We start from the raw sequence: 20850 nt of genomic DNA, 5'->3' as shown, positions 1-20850 counted from the left end.
CATTGCCTGCTGAGCAGTATTTCATTAGAAAACACCAACACTGCCAGTAAAATGTTGCCTCTCTGCGACTCTTGATATACAGTGCGCAACTCTAGGAAATCCACTTGAGAGGAAAATGACCCCCCCGTGCTAGCAAGCAGGAGGCATCTGCAGAACGCTTAAAATAATAGGTTTGTAGAGACTGGATGTTTCATGAGAGTCGACTCGCACCTCTTACGCCTTCCAAATTCCTTCAGGTTTCTTTGAAGCAGAATCTGTAGTTTAGTTTCTGTTCACATACCTGGATATCTGTGAGTTTGAAAGAGAGCATATTTCACACTCACTAAATGCCAAGTTACATTATTAAAGGCTGGGAAGTCGTTTGAAATCTGGATTATTCCAAAACAACCAAGCATCTCTCCAAGGTTTTTCCAATTTTTTATCCTCGGTTCACTCACTCCTGTTTGTCTTGGGTCAAAGCAAAGCTTCCTTTCCATCCTGGCTGCTGTCTGCATATCATTTGGCTGCGGTTGACATCAGTGGACAACCAGATGTGCTGAGGCAGGTTGTCTTTAAGGGGGAGGGTGGTTTGAGAGTAATATGGAGTAGACCTCATGGGGAAGCATGGTATACCCAGTCTGTATTGTTATAACTAACTCAAAAACAAGGATGCATCAAGCAGTTGGAGTGGCTGGTGGGTGATCAATCATTTGGGAGGAATTTACAGAAGTTGGATATTCAAGTGGAGCGCTGGAGTGGTCGGCACTAAAACTGCCTGCAATCCCTGATTTTATTTTCAAAGCTTAAGTGAGCGCCAGGCAATCAAAGCCAACGAGAACCAGAGCTACAGACACTTCGGACTAAGAAGATCCATTTGCCAGTGGAGCAGGGGGCCAGACTTTTCCAGGCCCGCCCCTCTGTTTTCCAATGGCCCCATAGTGGAGGAGCCTCTTGCAGCCCTCCCTCCCTCCACACCCCTTGTTCAACAGTCAGAGACCCCCCTTTGGTACAGTGGCCATTAATATTTATGATTAGAGTGCTCCCCACAGGGGCCCAAGGGTGACAAACAGTGTGACCTTTCAGAAGGCCCAGTGTTTACCGTGGCTGTCAGGAAACGGGTCGGATAAGGGGAAGAGAGCACCCCCGCCCCATCTTCCTCCGAAACCAAATGAAAGCAGGCTGGTGTTCGGCCCGAGCAGATGTTCAGACCGTTACTTTCACCCCTCGCACGAGCAGCCGTGTGAACGCCCATCAGCTGAAATCACCCGTGTCACTAAAAGAAAAAAAGCTCTGTGCCATTTCAAGACATTTCCATTCAGCAAATCTTTTCCGAAATTGTGCCGTTCACTCACACGGTGTCTGTTTTTGTTTATAGTCTACACCCTCGATGGTCTGGGACACTCTTAAAAGTACAGTTCATTATTTGCAGTCTGGGAGTGACTCAACAGGATTCAGTGTTCAGCCCTGTCTGTGTTTCAGCTCCTTTTTTTGTCATGAAAACACAGACGGAGGCTTCTCCTCACCGTCTCTGATGTTGTTGTAAATTATATGTTACTCGCTAATTTGTGTAAATAAGGTAGGGACAACAGGGGGTGCATATAAAGACAATTCTGTTCGGCTTCTTTTGGAAAAATAAATTCAGCTTCGGCACAGGAAAATTATGACTTGCTTGACTTTGTTGATTGATTCATGACTGAACTAACACGCTTTTATGGGGAGTTTGGCAAGATTTTATTTCTGATCTTATTTTTGTCAAGTTACTTAAAGGAAAAAAAAATACTTATTGGTTTCTCTGCAGTTTTATAGTGCAAAAGGAATGATGAATCTTTCTTTGAGACACAACTAGAGGGGAAAACAGTAGACTACAATGCTCAATCACTATAAAGTGGGATTGATAGTGTACAATAAACTGTCTGTCAATTTACATTATTTAATTCATCTAAGTAAGAAAAGGGTCGAATTGGAGATAATAAATAAATATACTCAAATGGCTGACAATATCAGCCTGGTGCGAACCAGACCCAATTTCAGTGCGTGAACACCCTCAATAGGGAATCATTTGCAGTTGTTCCATCTTGTTGGGCGTAGAGTTCAGGTTTATTTCAACCAATCAGCAAGCGGCAAAACCGGCCGAAAATCTACCACCGCTGCAACTACCTTTGTCCAATAAAGCGTTTTTTTCCTCAGTACAGCATATTTTTTTGAATTGTCTTAATGAATGGCCTTGATGAGGTGCTGAATTTTTATTCTGCACTGAACACTGAGCGTTGACTTTTTTTCCTGTCAGCAAGAATTGAAAAATTTGAACAATGCGCTCGTCACTGTCACCATCTGTCCAATCACAGTGTCAGTTAACCACTGATTGGTCCGCCTTTTAGAGCGGTTGTACGCTAATACAAGCCAAGTTACCAGATTGTATTCACAGGGTAGAAAACTGAAGCTGTGAGTGACAGTTGGAGCAGCCAGGCTATGACAATATGCTCTTGGCGTTGGAAACAGTAGTTGACAAAACATCCTCATTACAAGACCAATTTTGTAACTGTTTTGAAACTTTAAAGTCTGTTATAAAATTATCACAATCTAGCGATTTGTGAGGGAAAATAGTTTTTATCATTCCATGGTGAAGCATGGTGGTGGTAGGATCATGGTAGCATCATGCTATGTCAGTGGTCAGAACTGATAGATAAATGCAGCCAAATACAGAGACGTTCATGAAGAAAACCTGCTCCAGAGTGCCACAACCTGACACTCAGCACGGCAATCAGCCACAGCATACAGTCACAACACCACTGGAATGACTGCAGGACAAGTCTCTGACTGTCCTCACCAGCAAAGCCTGGACTTAAACTCCAAATAACATCTGTGCATGAACCTAAAGATTGCAGTTCACAAATGTTTCTCATCCAAACTGATGGAACTTGACAGGATCTACCGGGAGGAATGGGATAAACTGCCCAAATCCAGGTATACAAACCTGTAAAGCCGAAAAGACTTCAAGATGTAACAGCTGCAAAGGGGCTTCTACGGAATACTGAATCATGGGTCGGGACACTTTTGTAAATGAGAGATTTCAGTTTTTGACTTTTAGTGTTTTGTATAATTAAAGTTCTATCAATTTCAGATTAAATAAATAAATAAAGTGTAAAAAAAAAGTACTTTCCGAACAGTCATGCAGTGCCATAGTGATTGCTGGGTTGGTGTGAGATCATTATGGTAAATGGCAAGTACTTGTATAGCGCTTTATCACCTTTTGGTCTCAAAGCACTTTTAACATGGTTTTTCCCATTCACCTACTAATGAGACAGATCACCATGCAAGGTGCTGCCATCAGGAGCACATTCACACACCGATGGTACACCATCGGGAGCAACTTAGGGTTCAGTGTCTTGCTCAAGGACACTTAGGCATGTGGATGGGAGGAGCTGGGGATCAAACCACCAACCTTCTGATTAGTGTGCAACACACTCTACTGTCTGAACCACAGCCTCCCTGTATCCCTTAACTTAACTGATGTTTCCAAGGTCAAGAATAAATCATCAACCTCAAACTCAGTCTTAAATCTACTCATGACTGTATCACACACATCATGACTTGGTTTGCTCACAGGAGCGTTTAGCCCAAGTGAGCAAAAAGAGGTGAATACATTGGAAAAGTATTCTTTCACATGAACGTCACGTAAATTCATGATATCGTTTTTTATCTGAATTTTCCAATAAATGTGTTTTTTAAGTCATTTGGTGAAACAGGAAAATGCACTAAAAAGCTATGGTAGATGCATAGTTGTATAGCCCACTATATGGCACTGGCAGCCCTGTTGCACTTCAGGACAACAAATAAACATCACCATAGTGAAGGCGCTCTGAATATCCACAGATCCTACAAATAGAAATACTGTGAGTTCCTGGGAATCGCTTGCTAACGACATGATGATGGATGGAGCGATGCCACCCAGTCCAGTAAAACCGCTTTATGAGAAAAACTTCAGCACCACTTCCTTCATTCGTCAGCTGTAAAGACTGAAATTAGTATCAATCTGATTCAATCATTCTTGAATACGAGAATTTTATTTGTTTTTATTATATCTCAATTGAGGATTTTTGTACATGTGGTATTTTTATGGGACTTAATTTGGATAGGGACAGGGAAAACAGCGTTCTCACCGCTTTGTTTGATTTAAAATGTCTTTTGATTTGTTGACTTTCTCTCTAATTTTCCCTAAACCCCATCTCCCATGATGAATACTCCTTAACTTCCTCCTCCAAGGTCACCGCGTTCATCTTTGTTTGAGAAGATTCAGCTGCCCGTGAAGTGTCTCCTCCCTGGGCAGCAAATATACCCAGATAGGGAGCTGAGAGTTGACGACAGCGAACAGTTTGTTTCACTGGAGACCGCCCTTGGCTCCACACTCGTCTCAAACCTTCCTATCATCCCCCAGGTGGAGTCTGTCACAACTAAAGAAGACATTCCTATAATCTAATCAGCGGACTTGCAAACATTTCTCAACAACGCTGCGATCGTCGGACAGAGTTTGCTCTTCACAGCAGACTGACACAGAAGGGAGGGGAAACAAATGATAACGGGACCTTTTTAGCTTCAAAATCTGTGGTAGGAGTTCAACCCAGAGAGGCCCACCCACGTAGACGGGAGAAAACGGGGGGGAGAAGCTAAAGCTGCTGATGGCTGGTGGGTGCTGTGGAACAGTATGAACCACAGTGCTCACCACAGTGTCAGATTTATCTGCAGTATTTGCCCAGAAAAAACACTACTGTGGCTACCTTTCCTTAAATCTAAGGTGCACGACCACTCCTCAGCTACTCCTAGAGAAACTGGCTTGCTTTAGGTGCAAAAAAATGAACCTTCTGGCCTGTTTCAAGATTTGTTTTATTACTGGGCAACCATGAGGCTTGAAAATATTTTACATTTTTCATGATAAATAATTTTTTGTCATATTTAAAGTATAAACAAGACAGCCCTATTTTACCTGTACAAGCACAATGACAAGCACCAAGCGGAAAGTTATGGCACAAGCGCATCTGCTATGTTGGGTTGCAGCAGTGCAAGGAACTAAAGGGCTAACATGAAGAATGTCTGAAAGACATAAAGGCCTGGATGACCAACAATTTCCTGCTTCTAAATGCAGAAAAAACTAAAGTTATTGTACTTGGTCCTAAACACCTCAGAAACTCTTTCTCTAATCATTTAGTTACTCTGGATGACGTTGTCTTGGCTTCCAGCACCACTGAGGATTTGTCCTTTAGCCACCAGATAAAGCAAATATCCAGAACTGCCTTCTTTCATCTACGTTATATTAATAAAATCAGGAAAGTCCTTCCCCAGTGTGACGCAGAAAAGCTGATTCATGCATTTGTTACTTCCGGGCTGGATTATTGTAATTCCTTTGTGTTAGGATGTCCAAAGTACTCATTAAAAGTACTGCAGCTGATCCAAAATGTTGCAGCAAGAGTTCTGATGGGATTCAGCAAGAGAGATCATATTTCTCCTGTTTTAGCTTCTCTTCATTGACTTCCTGTTAAATCAAGAATATAATTTAAAATGTTCTTGCTGATTTACAAAGCTCTTCATGACCAGGCTCCATCTCATCTCAGAGATATTATAGAACCATATAATCCTGACAGAGATCTTATAGAACCACATCATCCTGACAGAGATCTTATAGAACCACATCATCCTGACAAAGATCTTATAGAACCACATCATCCTGACAGATCTTATAGAACCACATCATCCTGACAGATCTTATAGAACCACATCATCCTGACAGAGATCTTATAGAACCACATCATCCTGACAGATCTTATAGAACCACATCATCCTGACAGATCTTATAGAACCACATCATCCTGACAGATCTTATAGAAACCACATCATCCTGACAGATCTTATAGAACCACATCATCCTGACAGATCTTATAGAACCACATCATCCTGACAGATTTTATAGAACCACATCATCCTGACAGAGATCTTATAGAACCACATCATCCTGACAGATCTTATAGAACCACATCATCCTGACAGATCTTATAGAACCACATCATCCTGACAGATCTTATAGAACCACATCATCCTGACAGATCTTATAGAACCACATCATCCTGACAGATCTTATAGAACCACATCATCCTGATAGAGATCTTATAGAACCACATCATCCTGACAGAGATCTTATAGAACCACATCATCCTGACAGATCTTATAGAACCACATCATCCTGACAGATCTTATAGAACCACATCATCCTGACAGAGATCTTACAGAACCACATCATCCTGACAGAGATCTTCTCCCTCAGCCTGCTTGTGGTTCCCAGAGTTTCCAAAAGTAGATTGGGAGGCAGAGCCTTCAGTTTTCAGGCTCCCAGTTTGTGTTTGAGGGGCAGAAACCCTCTCTAGCTTTAAAGTTAGACTGAAAATGTTCCTTTTTGATAAAGTTTATAGTTGGAGCTGTTCAAGTGGACCTGAACCATCCTGCAGTTATCCTGTTATAGCCCCAGGCTTTCCTCTCACTCTTTCCCTCTCTATAACTCATATCTCAGCATCACATCTCATTAACTTCATGCTTTTTCTCTCCCATAGCTTTTTCTTATTATCTGTTGTCTTCATTTAGTTCCCTCACTCACGTAGTTTCTGTTCTTTCTTTTGCAGATGTCCCGGAGCTGCATGTCTCGTCATGGAGCTGCATGTCTCTACTCTGTGATTGTCGTCTCCACCAACAGTTCATGTCTTGTTTCTCGATGCTGTCCTTTTCTCTCTCTGCTCTCCTCTCAACCCAACCGGTCGAGGCAGATGTTCTCCACCTCTGAGCCTGGTTCCGTCGGAGGTTTCTTCCTGTTAAGAGGGAGTTTTTCCTTCCTCCTTTTGGAGGTTTTTCTCCCCTAAAGAGGAGTTTTTCCCTTCTAGTTTATGTGGGCATTGTTGAATTGTTGGGTTTCTCTGTATAATGCTGCTCTAAGTAATAAGTTCTGCTGTAAGGACGTTAATGTGTTAAGTGCCATGAAATAACCTGTGATGGGATTTAGAGCTATAAAAATAATATTGAATTGAATTGAATTGAATTCACTGAAGTTAAATGTGGATCGGAGGGTGTTGTGATTAATAAACTCACTCTTAGCCAGCCACATTACTGGTCCTATCTGAACCAATCACATGATGACAACAGTTTAACAAATGTAGAAGCTTATTGTTTAAATTATATCATTTTATGTGAAGAAGGTTGGAAAACAGGCAATGATACACAGCTTGGATGAGCCATGATAATCTGACATCATAATATGGAAGAGCCCGGGGTGTGTAGTCTTGAATGGGGTTATGTTGTTATAGTTTGATGTCATTGGATTGTGGTTTAATAATGGTTAACACAATGGACAGTCATACATTCTGACTTCACTCCATTGGCACTTCTCAAATCAGAGGTTATGATGTATAAAGCAGCTATAAACAACAGGCACGTCCTCTGTCTGGAAACTGAATAATTAAAGTGATTTATTTGCATTTTAAAACCCAAATATTCAGTTTGCTCCTCAACTCAATCTTTCAGCTGTGCGCTCTGTGCCAAAGTACCACAGATGTGCAAAGCAGATTTGGATTCAGGAAAATAGTGAAGCGCTGCTGGTTGCACCGCCACAAAAACAAATTCCTAAGAGTACCTGGTGACGCTATCTGCTTCATGAGGCGGAGGCACAGAACCATTAGACTTGAATGCTAACATCAACATCTTAACATGCATACAATGACAATGTTAAGATGTTAATATTTACATGGTAAAAAAACGTAAACATCAATATCTATAGTTTCACTAGCTAAAATCGGAAAATGTGGTGGTAAGCTTCAATTACAAAGTAGGCCTATACCTGAGGCTGTTGGGAATGTCATTAGATTTTCAGGTATTTGCTCAAATACCAAAGTGTTAGGTTAGGTTAGGTTAGGTTAGGTAGGTAGTTACTTTATTAATTAGACAAGTTAAAAGTGAAGGCCAAACGGTGATCTCAGGCATCTATCATTAGGAAGAATCCTGGTCAACGGTGGACCAAGAATCCAACTAGTTGTCATAAAATGTCATGAAATGAACACTCAAAGTTTGCGTTGCTCAAGCCATTGGAAACACTGATGTAAAGTCCCTTCTGGGACAACATTGGATAAATTATATTTCTGACTTCATTATGATGCTAGATTGATAGTGAAGTGGTCACCAGAGGTTCAATAACTAATACTGAGAGGGATATGATTTTTTTTTTTTTTACTTAACTTGACATCAATCTATCCAATAGTTGTTGGGACAGTTTACTCAAACTGAAAAATTCTGAGTTTTGCCATCTGCGGGACTGTTAATGTCTGTTTAATGTCTCTATGAACATTTCATAGCAACCCACACAAATGACCGATCTACAGGCCATTATTGACATCCATAGAGCCATGCCACCATACCAGGGCTAGACATTATGAGGAAAGTTTCATTGAGATCAATCTTGAGAAAAGGAAGCTTCGACATTTATACAGCTTACTGTAGTTGAATTAATATGACACATTCCTCCCAGCTCTCTAAATTACTTTTTAAGCCTGGCCACCAGATGCAGAAATCACTGGTTTGTTAAAGACATGCTCTGTCTCAGTTACGCCTTTAATGCATGTTTATTCCGACAGAAGTCTCCGGGGGAGTCCCATGTTTCCTTCAGTGGTTCTGTTGCAGTTTGGAGACGAGTCTGACAGCTAATCCAGGGAGGGAAATTTCCCTTGTCGCATTTATATCTCGCCCTCTTAATCACTCTGACAGACACTTTCCTTTGTAATGAACTTTCATAAAAGAAATCAGTGAATGCTTCACTCAAGTGTTCCAGCACTTCCTTCATGGCCAAGTACTTTGTGTCTCCATTAGAAATCATAAGTAAGCAGGTGTGTCCCAGCTACATGCCATTTCATGCTCTACTTAATATCATGAAGTCGTCCCCTAATGCAGAAGTAATTCAAATGTCATAGAGGTAGAAATGTTGGTCTAAGTAAGGGTTGAAGTACTGAGCTGTTTTGATCATCCAGGAAGTGAAGTGTTGGGATGCATCATTACATTTGCTGAAAAGCTAGCGGTTCCATTTCACCACCTGGTCCTCAGCTGCCCTCCTTCAGAGCTCAACTCATCCAAGACAAACAACAGCGATCTCCCCTCTCTGATTGGGGCCAAGGAAAAGCCCTTGTCGGATGTACAACTGGAAGGAAACGGCTAATGTATAGGCCAGGGCTCAGGGGACTCCATTTCTGGGGGGGTGAAATGTGCGCGGAGCTCAAACAAGTGAGTGTTTGTGTTGGGCCAGTTGGTGTCTGGCTGATGGGACACAGACAACACACAAGGCGGTTTGTGTGCGATGGAGGAAGATCATGAAAGATAGACGGAGGGAGATCTTTAGAGCGATTGTAACTGAGATGACGTGATGCAGAGAATGGAGATAAAGTATGCATTCATTGCACATCCCCAGACAAATTTGAGTCAACTGGAGCGTATTGGAACAGTTTGTCCTCGTCGTGCAGATCATGTAGAGAAAACATTGCCATCTTTCAGTTGTTGACATTTTCTTTAATGATTTAAAAACAAATACCCTGACCCTGGATATAGAAATATACAGTAACCTGGATGCAAAAGATTTAAAAACAGTTCTTACATAGCAACTACTTTAAAGATGTCGGTCATATTCAGGCACTTGGAATTACATACAGTCTTTGTTTGTCATGCTACACAAGAAAGTATTTCTTTGGTCCTTTTTTTTCTCCCTCATCTGAAACCACAGACAGAACAAAAGAAAAACAACTTTCTGGTTTCGTACCTAGTATTTACACTTCGTTTAACACCCAACACAAAGCCTCCATCAGACAAGAAACAGAACTGGCAAAGTTCCTCCGTCACATATTAACCCTTCATATCTTTCCATACATTGGTTATGAAACAAGAACAGAATAAAAAGGTATAATTATAATGGCTCGAATATGATTTTTTTTTTTTTTTTTTACAGCAGTATTAATCAATATCACTTAGTGGAATAGTTTTCATGTAAGATTTTGCAAATAAAAAATAAAAAAAAAACATACATTTTTCTCCACATTGGGCATCAATACAAACAAGCCACGTTGCTACAGACGTACTGAGCACTGTAAACCCCAACATGTCCATAAAATTCTGGCTGAGCTCCGGCTGAACTCACTAACGTCTCTGTAACTCATTTAAAATCCCCTGTAAATGTTTCAGTTCTCCAACAGCCACATTTCTAACACAGTTCAGAGTTCTTTTGCTTTTTTGTTTTCCAACATACTGAAAACACATTTGCTGCTGGTTTAGATACTTTTTTGGGTGAATATGACATCTCTTTGTGCCTCTAACTTTTCTAGTTAATTAATTATTTTAAGTGTGAGTATAACAGATCTCCCAGCAGAGCTGCTGTCACGGAACAGAAACAGAAAAATATGTAAATGAGAGCAACGATGTGGTAAATTCGGCTGCAATGAAACACAATATAGGTGATCAAAGAAAGCCTGAAAGAGCAGATTTATACCATTTGTCTCTTTGTCTCTCTTGCACAAGGTAAAAACAAGAAAAAATTAGTTGTGCTGCATATGTGTTAACACAAAGTCATAACAAATAAAATGGAGCACAATTGTCACTAAATACAGGCATTATACATTCACAAGAGAATTTTATGCTTCAGAGATGAAAGTTGGTCTGACAAAATGGACCAGACCAATAAAAATAGCGGAGCCGGGAAGAGCTGTGCTTGAGATGGTCAGCTCACAGACCCAGTGGACAAACTCGCGCTGGGTCAAATGGCAGCGTATTTTCTCCTGCGGCCACAACTGAGCCAGAACACGACGCTCGCTGTGGACACTGCGGGTAATGAATGCTCAGCTTACATCGATGTAAAGTTAAAACAGAAAGCTCTTTACACGTCTGTAAAGTCACTGCTCACCTGCAAGGAAGCCACGTTTGATAAGAGTTACTGCACGTGGTCATGTGTGACTGAACTTGTGCCACATAGTAATTGCTGAAGTTGACGTCTCTGACATAGGGAGCGGGCTGGTAGTAGCAGGTGATGTTGGACAGAGCGGGGATCGCGTTCTGTTCAGCCATCACGCGCAGCGCCAGGGCGGAAATAAGTGCCAGCGTCTGGCGGCGCTCGTGGCCCATCAGACACACAGTGCTTTCGTTCACCACCCACCTCAGCGTCATCAGGTACTCGTAGCGCTTGTGCTCCATGCCCGCGAAGTGGTTCTGCAGATACGCCTCCAGTTTCCTCTGCTGCTCGCTTATGTCGGGGAAGTCGATGAAGAAGCGTGAACACATGTAGCGCTGCATCAGTTTCATCGGAGACTCGGTGGACGGTTGGAAGCCGCGCACCAACAGGTGGCAGTACTTAAGCAGTCCGCCGCCCCGGATCTCTTCTGGGCTGCGGGTGGCGATAGTCTTGGAGCGAAAATGGCCGAGCGCTTCCTCAAAGTCTCCATACATACTCTCCCCCTGCACTGTAGGGTGGAAGGTCTCGGACATGGCCGTCTCCGAGCAGCGGTCGAAGAGCAGCAACGAATCCAGAGTGATCTGGAAGGAGTCGACACTAAACTCAAACTGCCTTCTCAGAGAGTCCACGAACTTCAGCTCCACATTCTTGCCGGTGTTGTTGGACAGCGAAATGAGGCTCCAGCGGTCGGTCTCGTTGCAAACTTTCACCAATTTCTGCACGTACGCCTCCTTCAGGGCGAGGGCTGTGATTCGCTGCCTGCACACCCCTTCAGGCAAGAAGTCCACCAGGCAGTCCAGCACCACGTCCTTCACCAGCCGGAAGGTTCTGTCGTCGGTCAGACTCAGGCCAAAGATCAGGTCCAGGTCTTTGTAGCCAAGACCGTTGTCCTGGTGCAGCACATGGCTGGCTGCTGAGCCGTTGAGCTTAACGTCACGTACCACCACTCCATGCTCCTCCAGCCGAGCCCTGACCACCTGACAGATAAAGAGACAGAGAGGAAAAAACTGAGTGATGGTAATCCAAAACAAGATAAAACAAGATCAAAATCATAAAAGGCTGACACAGAAAAAACAGGTTTGTACATGCAAAAACGGAGAAGCTCTCTCATTACTGCTTCAAATAAAAAGAATGTGAGGTGCTGTCGTTTCAAGGTAAAATAGCACAAGAATTAAATGTAGCAGTTGAGACATGAAAACTTTGCTTATTTCATTCTGCAAAATGAATTCAGTTCACTTTGCTGGACATTTAATTTAGTTTGATGGCAGAAAAAATAGAAAGGAAAATTGAATTTTTTTTTTTTTACTCAAGGTGTAAAACCATCAAATTTACTTGAAACTTTACAATTTTATTTTGAATAAAAAAGCCTTGACGGGATAATAAAACCTTTGCTTCTTCACAAATCTCCTAACTTGTAAATATTAAGTGTAAAAATCTGTCTGCAGCCAGTGGCAGGTTGGTTTTTAGTATGTTGCTGAAGAAGACTGATAACAAAGTGGTTGTTATGTGATTCTTCACTCAAAAGGACGGTGACACTCAACCCAATCTGCTGCCTGAGGGTGATGCTGCCCTGCATTCTGTAAAGAGATGAATACCTGATCTAACAGAGTTGTGTATTCAAATGTCAGGTACTAACAACAGCAGCACAGTGCAGATAAGCTGTGGAAAATGACACAATTCAGCTGTGAACTTTTAAACTAATGGCGATGACCATGTTAAGGAAATGTGATTGCTTCCCTGTCGTACTGTGTGAACACTCGTTGGCAGGAAAAAGGGTTTATTTGGTAACTGGAACACACCACGCACTCACTGCTGCGCTGCTTGGGAAAACTGCTGAACGACAGACGGCGGAGATGTTTATGCTTCCTGTCTGTTGCATCAGTCAGATGACACAAAGGGGAGAAAAACAGCTGACACCGCCAATTCTGAAGAAATGAAAAACACAGCTGTCCATTGGAGAACTGTCACTGAGCCACAGGGATCTGTTGTTGTTGTCCTTCCTCTAACAGCCATCAATGTAGAGAGATGATTATTCAACCCTGTGATCCTATCAGAATACTAAGAGACAGTATGACAGTAAATCCCCTTTCAATGGAGCTACTTAAATGACAACGGGCTTCTTTGCTAATATGCAAAAAGAATCTATCTATATTAAAACAATTTTTTTTTTTAAGTGTTCGTGTTGTATATTTTTAGCTGTCAGCTTTGTAACCTTTTACGTACTAAAGCCGTAAAACACACAAGAAAGCAGGAAGTAAACTTAGCAAAGTATTTTGTGTATTTTGCATTAACTTCCCCCTCTGGTTTTGACCTTACAAACACTAACCTCTTCAGGTTCCTCATTGTTGTGACACGTCATAATTGTTACTGTTTAACTTGTGTACTTCTTATGTACGTATTCCTCTGGTTATCTAGTCGCCTAGACTGTGAAGCCATCATTGCATTTTGCCAACTTTTGGGCAAAAAGCTACAAAACAAAATATTGCAACACTGCTCACTTTGCCGTAACCTGCTGTGGCTCGCGCAAGAAACCTTATTTCTTACTCCATTATGGGCTACGTATGCCGTCGCGACACAGTGGATAAGATTCAGGCTAAAGTTAGTGGTTTGCGGAGAGTTCAGGTTCAGGTGATGAACACATTTTTGCAGGTCAGGTTGGCTGACATTACGGGTCAGATGAGGTGTTATAAAAAAAAAAACACCCCGACCCACACATCATTATGAAATAGCAAGGAAGCATTTCGCTCTGTGATATCACTCTATCACAGTTTGAAACTCAGCCAAACACAGAAACCACTTGATCTTTTCAAAGGGAAATGTTTTTTTTAACCTTATTTTTAGACATTGTATTTTGTTTTTCCGTATAGAACAGAAATGCAGCTATGGATCAATTTTGTGCTGGAACCTTTACGTTGCAAAAGTAACTTTTTTTTGTCTGTGAGTTAGGAATTTATAAACTAGTGTGATAGCCTGGCTAAACAGCAGATGCTAAAATACAAATTGGATGAGTAAACTGTTGTTCCCCCCTAAAACCACACATTGTCATTTTTTTCAACATTTCTGCTTGTGTCAGATTAAACAAATCACATTCAATGTGTAAATGAGACCATTCAAGAGGTGCTAGTAGATGTATTTTTGCACAAACAGCACAGTTAGAGTTGTTTCCCCCTGCCTCCATTGTTTATACTAAGCTAACCAGATTCAAGCTCCATGCTTAACACACAGACAAGTTTGAAGAGAGTAAATTCCACCACAGACACAAAACCTTTGTCACTCAAAGAGACAAAAACAATTCAAGGACTATAAGATATTTATAATGTGGTGTTCAAACAAAATGCATCTAAGCAACCTTATAACTCCAAAATCTAAAGAGAAACAGTGAGATGCTTTTCAGAGCTAAATTACAAACGGTTTCACGAGGGAAGTGGACAATACTGCAGAGAAGTCTTTTTTTTTAACTATCTGGCAAGGGAAACCTGCAGCAGTATTTGCTCTGACCTCACACTTAAACAGTTGATCCGAGTTAACAGCACGCCATAATGTGCCTGTCTGGGGGTCCCGAAAGAACCGTTTGAGGAAGTGTAGTTCCGCCACCCCCACCGGCCCCGTTCTTCAGCACTCATAAAACAGGCCAGTGCATTTCCCACATGACGCACCAGCACCTGGGCGAGGGGAGACACTTCCGCCGACGTTCGAGCTAAAACGCCTTGTAAAAAGAGCCGCAAACACACCAGACTGTCTGGTGTTGACAACGCCTTGGCAACACATTACACTCTCTCCACTTTCCTTTCTGCAGTCTCAATAGTTTTCTTGAGTATTTCATTTAAGCTGCGGCCTGAGTGTGTTTTTATTATGGCAGTTTGAAATGACCCGGCCGTTTACCAGCCCGTAGTCCCCTGGACGCCAATGAGAGCTCTGGGCAGTGAGTCAGATCATTCCTCTTGCCAAGCAAATGGCGACAGCGAATGAGGAGTTACGAGTCCCTGACCTTTGCATCCACTCCAAGACTAACCCAGCCAGTCACTCGTACAGTAGCTTGGCAGGCATCGGGGGATGATGATGATGGTTTTTCCTCTTATTTGAATAGCTTCCTTGAATTTCCTATGCATGGGTGGTCATTTCACCTGTGTGCTCAGTGAGTCTTGGGCTGAAACCAGATGTGTGATAGATGTTTTCAATGAAGAATTTGTTTAAGTGCTTTGAGGATTCACAGAAGTTTTAATGTCTCAGTCCACTCAAACTTTATTTGATAGGATTTTATCCAAGGGACCCATTTGGGAAGAATTTTGTTGTATTAGATGTTTCAGCCAGCCGTGTAAGCTAAAACTGGTGAGAACGACTCTAACTGTGTCTTTTGAATAGACGAACCAAGCTACTCCCTCGTTGGCTGCCGCTGCAGCCATCTTTGTTCTCTGTTTTGAAACTACAAATGAGTATTAGATGCAAGAATTAAATTTTAAGGCTTTTAAAGTGTTTACATTTGTACCGTGGTGTCTGTTCTGAACAAAAATCAGGTGACACAGACACAATTTCCCTCAATATACCCAACACTGTGTTTCCAGTAATTACACCAGGCTGTACTCATCACCACGCCTGGGTAGATAAAATCCAAATTATATATTTTTTTCAATCAAGATGCGTTGTTGTCATTTCTGTTTCCCATACATTGTTGGTTTTTTTTGTGGTGGCCAGCCACAATCTCAAATTTCTTTCTCACTGTCTCATAAACCCATAAAAATGGACTTACTCCTTTAGCCTCCAACCTTTATTTAGGATTTTTCAAATTGTATCTGTTCTAACTGTTGAAATCAGTGAAATGGTATTTCCCAACAGGAAGGTTTAAATGATGTTTCAAGGTGGGGATACTAACCCATTTATTTATATATTTGCTTTTGTTGTTCTAAAAATAGCCATCTTGAATGAATTAAAAACAATTGTGAATTGTTTTTTAATTACATAATGAAAACTCTCTTAGTAACTAAACCCCAAAAATCGCAGGAAAAAAATGCAGACTTTGATGTGCTCACTGGTAGCTACTTCCCCACGCACACAAGAAATTATTGAAAGTTTTGTTTTTCGAAGTTCAAAGCAGGAGCAGTATTATTGGACCCTTTGGCCAAAACTTTGAAGCAGACAGAAAATTCTTACTTCATTGACGGAAAATCCAGCCAGAGATACCATCAGCACTAAAAAAACATTGAGTGTAGAAATGAATGTTCCCAAGTTACATCCTCCACGGAGCACTGGGAGCATGTGGTATCTTCATGTTGCTCGGCCCCAACAATAGCCCAGTGAGGAGTTGGTTTACAGTCTGGCGAGGGCCACAGTGGAGTCAGGCTACTGGTCTCCACTTACCACAGTGACACGTTGTCAAACCTGACCCACCAGCCCACTGTTATTATAGGCCCTAATCCACTGCTTGCATTTTGCTTCATATCCGAAGACTCTCAGGGAAAACAGAGTAATGGTTTCAGATTTAAAAAAAGAAAAAAGAAAAAAAACATACCTTCACCCACACACATGAACCCACTCAACAAATTACGTAAGCTATGACACACTCATCATATATCTGCGTTTATCATCATGTGGTAGTATGCTACCGGGTATGTACATGGGGCCTCTGGGGGTATATCCTGCTGAGGGGGAACATGACCATCACGGATTCTGGCTGTGGGTTGATAAATGAAACCCAGAGTACGGCGGTGTCAGTAACAATAAAAGTTTTCTTTCACTGCACTAAAGGCTCATTTACAACCAGACCACAAACAGATGTTATTTAAATGTAGCCCTGAGACAAACCCACCATTGAAGGGGGCTCCTGTGACTCATTGGGAGCGTGATCCGTCGGTCACCTCCGAAATCACCTCTATTCTGTCTCAGGTGGGCGACTCCGGTGCGTGGGCTAAAAATAAATGACATTCATGTAGCAGACCGGTGGTGACGCATGTTTTAGCCCGTTTATTGTGAATCATGATCACCTTGCGTCGCTGTCAACCATTTTCCATTGCATATCGTAGTGGTTTAGACCTGTAAATGGGTTTTCTCCCTCCATCCATTGGTTTCCATTCATGTCCGGTATGTAAATCAACCAGCTGAAATTTGAAAACCTGCTTGACATTTTCCATGACAGGGAACATGCCGTCTGACTTGATTTTGGACACTTTAATGTTGATGCTGCAGAACGAAGCAGCCCAGGTGTTTCAAATCAATCAATACTGACAGGTGCATGATGCTAAAAAATATATATTAACAGTAGCACGTTTGAAATATGTGTTGTGTTATTAAATATGCTGCAACATCACAAAACAGTAAACATCTTTTTTTGAATATTTTTTTCTATTCGAAGATCTTCTTTTCCACAACTTTTCAGAAGTATCTTATTTGGGGGTTTTTTGTTTAAAGAAATTTCCAACTTTTTGCATAGCTTATTGGTAATTCACTGAGAAAAAAAAAACATTCTTAGGCAAAGAAACTCCAGTTTATACCAAAAAACAATTCTGCACGACTAAATTGTGCCTCTTTCTACTTTGGATAATGCTATATCCAGTGTGCTAACTTGTTAGCATTAGGCAGGATAGAAACTGGAAACTAAGATGAAGACTTTGAGGAGGCAGTGGGCTCATTTTTCCAAAAGCTGGTCTCTGAAAGCTCCATAAAAAGTGCTCTAGCTCATGGAAAGAAACATGTTTGGGGTCCCTTTTGCTTATAGGACTGTATAATATAGGAAAGCCATCAGCAGGGGGACGTTCCGAGCAGATGGTTGGGGCCTCCCTGATTATAGAGGCCCTCGAAATGTTATGCGTGGGTGCGTATGGGTGGGTGATGGTCTTTCTTCCCCCCACAGAGTCACCACAGAAAATATGAATCACTCAAGTGAAATAAAAACCAGGATTATTGGCATTTAAATAACATCCAGGAAAATTTCAGCGCAAACTATTCTCCCTGTACGTGTCATTCCTAGTAAATACTCTGCAGTAATTATCTCTCGAGAGCTGTGAAGAAAAATAAATATGACTGAGGGAGCATAAGCATTAAGTGAGCTAGTGGAAAACTGCAGTCATGGTGTTAGATCATCCCCAGTCGTGTGTCTGTGTTAAGAGTAAGAGTGATCAAATGTATTTTTAAGTATAATCAGCTCTGCCACAAATCCCAACCACTGAAGAAAAAGAAGCAGCGGCAGCAGTCGAGTCTAAAGAAGAACTTTTGATATGCCAGGGTGATTTTGTTAAGTGAAGATTATTCAGGCGTTTTTTTTAAATCAGCACATTTTAAAGCAACAAGTCATTTTACTTTTAGAAATTTAGCATCCACTAAAATGTACATGTTCTCAGCTGTTATTTACAGCATTATGTGGAAAATCCAGACAGTATTTTCACTAGTTGTTGGACGTTTCAATAAATTACCTCAACATAGTTAGTGTCCATGTACTGATATATAAGTGTGTAGGCTGATTGTTAACACAGTGAATTCCCCCCCCCCTCCTATTTCATAACTTATCAATATGGAAATCTGTGCAGTTCTTCCCGTGTATTGGTCCATCTGCTCTATGTGTGTGTGTGTTAAAGGGGTGACACACCATTTTTTCAACTGGGTCTACCACTCTAATAATACTGCAAAAACTATTCAACCCCACCACAACTCCTTTTTCTTAACTGGCAACTTTATTATTGTGAGTTGCAGGCACACCTGTTTACTGATAATTAATCCATACAGTGTATTAAATATGTATCACAAACATAGAAGAAGCACAGTTGAAGAAGTAATGCACCTTAGCACCACAGTATGTCAAACTAATTATAAAGTTAGGTTTTTGTGTGAAAAGCACATATTTTGCTTATTTTGGTGCATGAATGTGTGAATAATGTATGAAAGTGGAGTTCAAATGATTTTTTTTTTTATTATTATTATTATTATTATTATTCTTTTTTTAAACCGTGGTCTCACCTGCACGATCTGGCGGGGCTGCACGGACAGTGTGGGGAAGTTCCCGCGGCCGTGGATCGGTATGCTCTCCGCCAGGATGGAGTCCAAACGCCGCACCTGATCCCATGACAGCACACTGACCCGTCGACTCTGCTCCGACGCATCACCGGAGGACATGACGACCGGAGTCAACGGGGTGTCCAGAGGATGTGTTACTAGCTCAGTTTAAAGCAATCCCACCCGAGAGGAGCCGGTGATGTTGGGATGAAGTGGAGGAAGCACCGGTGCGTCTCTGTCTCTCTGTGCTGTGGTGTCTCCTCTTCTGGGAGTTTCACAAAGCTCCAAAATGCGATAAAGTGGTGGAAAAATTTGTAGGAATATCGGACATCTCCAAAAAAAACAACAAGCTGTCTCTCTGTCTGTGTCCACTGACTGTCTCCTCAGATTAGCACCTCCTCTGGACTCACACCGGCTTTTTACCGACCTGGGATTAACATGAGTTTCCCTATTGGCTGGACAGAGATTTATGAATGCATCAACATAGAGAAGACGGCAGTCAGTTTACACACACACACACCTACTTCCAACGCGTCAGATGACAGATTCAAAGACTGCAGGAAATATGGGAATTACTAGTTTTGTGAGGCTTTATATATCTGACATATAGGTATATGCTATTATTTTAGTGTAATGGGGAAAAAAAGATAGGCCTACTTCGATTAAATGTTTTAACTACTCAGCTGTACACTTATTCTAACATTAATGTATTGTATAACTAGGGAAAAAGACCAAATTAAGTATGTTTTAAAATGCATTTACATACAAAAACAAATAGAAAAAAACATATTTATTTGGCTTCAAAATTAAACACCTTTGTGTTTAGATCTGCTGGAAAAAAGTAGATGGATGGATGGATGGGTGGGTTGGGATGGATGGATGGATGGATGGATGGATGGATGGATGGATGGATGGATGGATGGATGGATGGATGGATGGATAGATAGATAGATAGATAGATAGATAGATAGATAGATAGATAGATAGATAGATAGATAGATAGATAGATAGATAGATAGATAGATAGATAGATAGATAGATAGATAGATAGATAGATAGATAGATAGATAGATAGATAGATAGACTGACGGACGGACAGACGGACAGGTAGATACATACATACATACATACATACATACATACATACATACATACATACATACATACATACATAGATACATACATAGATACATACATACATAGATACATACATACATACATACATACATAGATACATAGACACATACATACATACATACATACATACATACATACATACATAGATACATACATAGATACATACATACATACATAGATACATAGACACATACATAGATACATACATACATACATAGATTCATAGATAGATACATACATACATACATACGTACATACATAAATAGATAATGTAACAACATGAGCAAAAACACCTCAACTGCAATCACAACCTGATTTGAGTGCCCATAAATTTTAGTGTCAGAAACAAACAAAAAAATGAGAAAATCTAAATGTCATGAACAAAATGTTTCCAACTTTGGATTCAAATATGATAAATAGCTGAAAAAATAGGACTATGAAGTTACTTTGTCCTGCTGGTCGCGCTGAACCAACAAGTCCTCCATATTTGTTTGTCTTTGCCCTCTGGAGCGTCTATGCCTCCCAAAATAATTCCAAATCTGTGTTGGAAAGTAAATACGTTTTATGATGTGACAATGCTATGATTAAGGTTCGGTAAAGTTTAGGCACAACAAGGACTTGCCATGATTTTGGTTAAAATAAGTACTTACTTAAGGTTAGAGAGGGTTGTCATCATGGTTACAATAACATTATGGAACAGTCATTATCAATCCTTTAAAAACAATGCTGACAGTCAGCTGGAAACG

General features: G+C 41.1%; 1 protein-coding gene across 1 annotated transcript; it reads right to left on the bottom strand.

Annotated features, from left to right (window-relative positions):
* Positions 1-9521: 9521 nt before the first annotated feature.
* On the bottom strand, positions 9522-19414 carry tent5bb (terminal nucleotidyltransferase 5Bb). Its single transcript, XM_069176808.1, has 2 exons — positions 18932-19414; positions 9522-11964 (listed from the first exon to the last, which is right to left on the bottom strand). The coding sequence occupies exons 1-2, from the start codon at positions 19085-19087 to the stop codon at positions 10939-10941; spliced, it is 1182 nt and encodes a 393-aa protein (XP_069032909.1). The 5' UTR covers positions 19088-19414; the 3' UTR covers positions 9522-10938.
* Positions 19415-20850: the final 1436 nt, after the last annotated feature.

This window comes from Embiotoca jacksoni, unplaced genomic scaffold (assembly GCF_022577435.1).
Source record: "Embiotoca jacksoni isolate LCO1_2020_lvr unplaced genomic scaffold, fEmbJac1.0.p SCAF_7, whole genome shotgun sequence".
Taxonomy (NCBI): Eukaryota; Metazoa; Chordata; class Actinopteri; family Embiotocidae; genus Embiotoca; species Embiotoca jacksoni.
Note: the sequence above shows the minus strand (reverse complement) of the source record. Positions and strands in the feature narration are given on the sequence as shown.

Coding starts and splice junctions, on each gene's coding strand:
- tent5bb (XM_069176808.1), bottom strand. CDS start 19,087: ATGTCCTCCGGTGATGCGTCGGAGCAGAGTCGACGGGTCAGTGTGCTG. Junction 11,965..18,931: donor AGCCCCGCCAGATCGTGCAG/GTGAGACCACGG, acceptor TTTATCTGTCAG/GTGGTCAGGGCTCGGCTGGA.